Source organism: Cariama cristata, unplaced genomic scaffold (genome assembly GCF_000690535.1).
Source record: "Cariama cristata isolate BGI_N322 unplaced genomic scaffold, ASM69053v1 scaffold31194, whole genome shotgun sequence".
NCBI classification, from domain to species: Eukaryota; Metazoa; Chordata; class Aves; order Cariamiformes; family Cariamidae; genus Cariama; species Cariama cristata.
The window spans coordinates 65,420-71,419 of record NW_009611887.1 but is presented as its reverse complement, the minus strand read 5'-3'; the positions used below and the strand labels follow the sequence as shown (position 1 = coordinate 71,419).

The following is a 6,000-nucleotide window of genomic DNA, read 5'->3' as shown; positions in this document are numbered from 1 at the left end:
CTAAGGTGTGACCATGTTGGTCGTCCCGTCTCCTTTGCAATAGCTTTGAGACTTCACATGATATTTTCAAAAAGCTACTGGTCTGTTTGCAAGGTGCCTGACAGTGGATTATTTTAAATACATAATTTAAAATAATGCTTGAGCAAAATACTTTATGTAAGCTTTGTGCTGAAAAGGGAGAAGTATTATGGTATTTACTAAAGAGGTTGCTGTTGCTTTTGGTTTTACATAGAAGATACTTGGTTTTGAGGTTAGCTGTGTGAAACAGCTAGCTGGCTGGATTCAATGCGTAAACATGAAAGTAGGGCACCTGTGAAGGTTTTTAAGATTGTTTTTTTCCTGTCAAGGAGGGTCATTACAGAAAACACCACTTCTTTATTACCGCAAGAAAACTAAACTAATGCAGACAGCTTCGATGTTAGAAAAGCTCTTCTTTTACGCTGGCAGAGAGATTTTCAGTCCAATTTGAACACCTCTGTGAAATGATTACAAGTTCAAGGCCATTGTGGGGCACAAGGATTATCTCCTTTTTGGGGGGATATAATTATTTATTCTTAAAGCTACCTCATCATTAAGCTAGGTTTTGAGTTATCTTTGAATGTGCAGGAAAAATTGACAGAATACAATGATAGTCAGAGCTTGAATCTTCATCAAGATTAAAAAAAACAACCAATGACAGTAGGACCATCCAGGTGAACATCCAGCTCGATATTGATAGAGCTGCTGGCTATGTGATGTATTTTAAGCTTTATTCTCTGCAGCATTTGATGATCTTGCCCAGCGGTGAGAGACCCGCGCTGGATTTTTCCCTCTCTGCATAGTGCAGGTACTGTAGGACGTAGGTCCCCTGGCACTTGGCTCTGCTGGAGGTTTGTTCTGTTGTTTGGTGCCAGAAGCTGATCCTAGCCTTTCCATCCTAGTCTCTGTTGGAAGTCTACGGCTGGCATTACATTCAGTGCTTATGATTTATCACTGTGAATAGGGTATGAAGCGCAACAACAGACCAACTGGTTTTGATAACGGTATTTGTGGTATCACTGATGGGCTGTCCAAAGTCCTTCTGAAGTATCCTGCCCTGGCTAGGGCAGAGCTTGTGTCTCCTGGGGGGAATAGCTGTGAGCGAGGCAAAGTGGAAGCAAGGGGAGGTTCCAAGCTGTTTCTTCCCTTTTTACAAGCTTGAATAGCTGAAGACATAATTAAAAAAAAAAAAAATTCGTATGCATCTCTAAATAAGATTCTGTATACCCTCGATATTTTTCATACACTAAGATGTCATCTGAAACCCCTTTCCCGAAACAGGCTTGAAATATGGAAAATTTTGTGCTCTTCTGTTAAGAAGGGAGGTAGTCCTTTCTTAAAGAATTTGAAGGAGGTATCAAATAGCAACTATTTCTGTGCTTGCTTAACTGCAGATGCTGCTCTTTGTAACTGTTTTACCGTGGCACATTCTTAATAGCTCTGTAAGACATTCGTATATTTTCTTTAAGATCACTAGAGCGGTTTTATTGTATCCACCTAGTAATGACTATCATGAACTTGCTAGCTGTTACTGATACTTTAGCAGGGTTTTTTCTGATGATGTTGTGGGTATTGCCAGCCTTTGGAAATCCTCGGAGTTCACAGAAAACATAACTTAGGCTGTAATAGGTGTTTTGGTATACCTGTACAGTGCAGAGGTCCCTGAGTTTACAGTGACTGCTCTCTCAGATGGTGTTGACTTACGTGGAGTTAAAGGCTCTAAACATGCTCACCAGTCCTGGGGGGTATTCTTGAGGTAAAAGATGAAAGCAGGTGAAGGACGCAGGGGCCTTTGAAAATGACATATGTTGTCTTAAAAAATTGCTCAGGCTTTTTAGGTTTCAACTGAGTAATTTCCTGTGAAAATGCAGTTGGTAAGAAAATAAAATACGATTATGCTTATCTCTGTCTCTTTTGTTTTCCACAGGAAACCAATCTTTCTTTTTTTTTTTTAATTTAACCCTGCTTCTGTGAAATGCTTTGTCCTTTTGATGTCTATTGAAGGGCTTCATGAAAAAATATAAAAGAATGGAATGCATACTATTTATAAATACAAATTGTCACCTCCTGTTTGTTTGGGGTTTTTTTGTGGGAAATTAAGTAACTTAATTGGTGCAAGTTGTGTGTAAAGTAATTCCCTGCACTGACAAAATGCATTGGCACTATATATCTGAAGTTATGGTGGTTTTTTTTGCTGTTGTGTGTGGTTTTGTTTTTGTTGTGTTTTTTTTTTTAAGCTTAAAACTCAGAATATTTAAAATTAATGATCCAGTTGGACAGCTTCTCAGCTGAGGTCCACCAGTGAACCATCAGTAACTGCTTTGGGAAAGCTTTACCCTTCTGTCCTAGTGTCTAGACCTTCTGCCTAGAGCCTGACTGTATGTATGTAGTTCAGATTAAGTTTGAAACAGTTAACCAGTTTTCTTATACACGTCTTTAATATTTGGTGTACCATAAGTGGAATTCTCTTACATTTCTTGTAATACACACTAGACGGTACCATTAGAATGCAATATGGTGTGTAAGCTGAATTAGTAGCTTGAATAATCATTTTCTTTCTCTACTTTGCTGCAAAGTAGATTAAAATAATTTTCTATTTTAGTGGGAGTTTTACAAAAGTAAAGCTCAGAATATATCCAAAACACAGTTGCAATTATGTTTTAATTTTATACTTTTGATATATTTGTACATTAACATCATCAGTTTGCAGCCAAAATTGTTAGTGCACTGAGCTGGAAATAATAGGTATCTTAAATCTTTACTGTTTGTGTGTATTAACAAAGATAATAGCATTATTGTGTATTAAACTATTTATCTAGACTTAACAGCCATAGGTAATTGATTGAAGTGACTCTTCGAGGGTGTCTTTCCCTCTTTCCTCTTAGGCTTGTGATGTTTTGTCTTTTGAGTAAGATAAGATTAGAAAGGGGCATTTTTGTCTCAACCAGTATGACTTTTCCAGTCACAGGACCTGTAGGCCTGTGTTCAAAACTAACTTAAGCTTCTTTATTGATTGTTTTATGTTGACTGTATGAAAAAATGTGAAAGTACATGGGTGAGTGTTAATGGACAATATGATGAGACTGTCTGAAGAAGACTGTCTTAAAACCTCTCCTGTATCTGGATTGGTGCATGAAAGGTCTGAGTATAGCAAAATGTGGTCTTTACATACTATTTGAAATGTCTTGAAGAGGCAAGGAGAAGAGATAATAACATGTATTCTTTTTTTTCCCCTAGGCTCGGAAATCCCAAATCTACAAGACCAAATGAAAAAAACCCCAATGTTTCCCCCCATTCCTTTACACCATCTCTTGGTGAATTATCTCTCCATCTGGTGACAGTTAAAGCCCTATCTGGGACATCGCTGCAAGCTCTCATCTCTTTTGGAATCACTCTGAGTAAAAAAAAAAAAAAGAGAGAAAAGAAGAGAAGTTCTTTCGTGCGAAAAACACAAGACTGCTGTGACCTTGCTAACTGTTCGTATTCCATGGGTAGCAGAGACACTTAAATGATGACTCGTGTGAAGACAGACATGGTTATTTTGCTCTTCAAGGGTATGACACAGTGAAACATATCACCAATCAAGTAAGAGTGGAGGCACCTAGTAAACACTCAGACCACGTTGTACTCCATAAAGTAGTATCCATCATTCTGGGTGTAGTAGAACCATAGGACAGGAGTCTACAGTATAAGTGAAGTTTGGGGAAAATGACCTGTGAATTTAATCTAAACTTCCTTAAGGAATTGGAACGAGAGGCTGTTCTGGAAGTCCTGTACCGTGACCAGGTGGTGAGAAAAACAGAGGAGGAAAGAATAAGGTATCTGCTGTTCCCCTATTCCTGTATTTCTGTTCCTTTTTTCTCAGAAGTACTCTTCTTCCTCTTTGCTGTCCTTCCAAATGTATTCCTTTTTTTTACTTCTTGTCAGCTAATGCCTTTTTATTCTTTGCAAAAACTATGGGTTATCCAGAGCCTCTTGGATTTACTAATGTACAGTAAAGATGAGCAAATAACTGTTCAGCAAATAATCTACTCGATGGATTTTACTTCTAGTCTTCATAGAAAGTTTAGTTGCTGCCTGCATTTTTTTCTACAAAGGCTTTATGGCATTCTCATCATGTTCCTATGAATGCCTATATAGTCCTAGTAACACAGACCACGGTCGGGATCTTTGGCTGACTAACTTACCTCGTGTTGTGCCAAGACTGGAGGTAAGACTCATTGGATACCTGCTCGTTGTGCTGAACCCATCACTGACCCTTCTCACATACAACAGGTAGCAAGCACACCGTGCTGTCTCAGAGGTTGTTACTAGTGTCAGAAGGTGTCATTGGTTAGGAAAAGTTTTCTATTTAATTATTTCACACTGTGCAAGTATCTCAGTTGTGAGGGATAAGGGATAATCCTCCAGCATTTTATTTGCTTTGTATCAGGACTGGGGCAAGGATTTCCTTGCAGCTTGCACCCTGCTTTGTCACATTGCATCCCCATGTAAAACAGGGTATTTGTTAGAAAGTTTTAGTCTCTTAAGTATAGAAACTTCACCTTTGTTTACAGCTAACATTTTTGTAAGTATTACTGGATGTATTAAATGATAATGAAAAGTAAATAATGAGTTATTAAGAAAGTCTGAATTGGTTAGAAAATCTGTTTCAACTGTCGATGATGTTAACGATTAAAAACATAGATCTTGATTATTGGTACATGGAAGCAAAGTTAATGAAAGGGAGAGGTTTTGATATTTTGGTCTGTTGTGATTTTTATTTAATTTTCAGGTGAGGTATTTGTTATGATTATTTTAACTTGATAGAAGATTTGATTCTTGGATAAATATGATTAAAAAACCATCATCAAATGAAAGAGAGCACCATTTAGTCTGGTTTTGTATGTGAATGCATAATCACTTGTACACACAATTTTGATGCCCTGCCCTGACTGTGCATAACGGACGTGAACAGAACCCCATTTATACCAGACTGTTACTCTGTTTGTATGCGCGGTTGTGGTTGCAAATGCAGTCAGAGCACAAAAATGCTGTGTGTAGGTGCCTTCAGACAGTGCTCAGTTGAGGTCAAACTGGAGGGCATATCCCCCACTAGTAATGATATTGCACACCCAGGGTATTTCGCTTGTGACTTACATGGGGTTTTTGGTCTATTTAATGTTGTTGTGTTGGTTTGTTTGTTGTTTACCTGGGGGATTAGGAAACTGAAACTGCAGCTGCAGCAGCTTCGGTGGAAAGGGGCAAGAAACGTAAGCCATGAATACCAGGAGAGATCTTGCGCTCGCTGTCAGAAATCGCTTGGGTTATTGAACAGAGGTGCAGTATGCAATGGGTGCAGTCATCGAGTGTGCTCCGAATGCTGTGTCTGCCTGAATCCCTGCCTTTGGAAATGCACCATTTGTTACGCTCATGGGTAAGAAATTCTACTGGTTTTGGTTAAGTGCTGGTTTATACTGGTTATCCAGTGGATGCACACTGGTTTTGTGTGTATCTGTTGCTTTAAAAAAGTAATGAAACAAAGCCTCTGGTGGAATGAAAATGTTGGATGAAGTCCCGGCAGCAATGAAATTGATGGGAACTTTGTGTTATACTTCATGTAGTCAGGATTTCCCTTCCTGTATTTAGCCAAATGGGTAGGCCAGAGGTAGTGTGACAGAGATGGTAACGGCAAAGCATAGGAACAGTCTTTAGTTTCTGACCTGCAGAGAGAACCCCTCCCTCTGAATCCATACTGAACCAGTGCATCGCAACAAGTTGCTGAAGGTGCTGTGTGTTGGTGTAGTATAGCTCGTTTCTTGACAATTTCCTAATTGTGGGTTTTGGTTTTTTTGTTGTTTTTTGGTTTGTGTGTGGGTTTTTTTTTTGCCTCCTACTACAGGAGTGAGGAACCTGGATTGATGAATAATTTGAAGTAATGTTTTATATAAATTTAAAAAAGCAAAAAGCATTAATAACCTTATCAAGATGTGTTTAAATGTG

The 6,000-nt window shown here is 38.5% G+C and overlaps 1 protein-coding gene across 1 annotated transcript in view; it reads left to right on the top strand.

Annotated features, from left to right (window-relative positions):
* The first annotated feature begins 3,726 nt into the window (after positions 1–3,726).
* SYTL3 (synaptotagmin-like 3) overlaps positions 3,727–6,000 on the top strand; it is a 29,639-nt gene continuing 27,365 nt past the window's right edge. Inside the window, exons 1-2 of the mRNA XM_009698407.1 lie at positions 3,727–3,836; positions 5,222–5,434. Of these exons, the coding sequence (XP_009696709.1) occupies positions 3,727–3,836; positions 5,222–5,434 (323 nt within the window). The remainder of the gene's footprint in view (positions 3,837–5,221; positions 5,435–6,000) is intronic.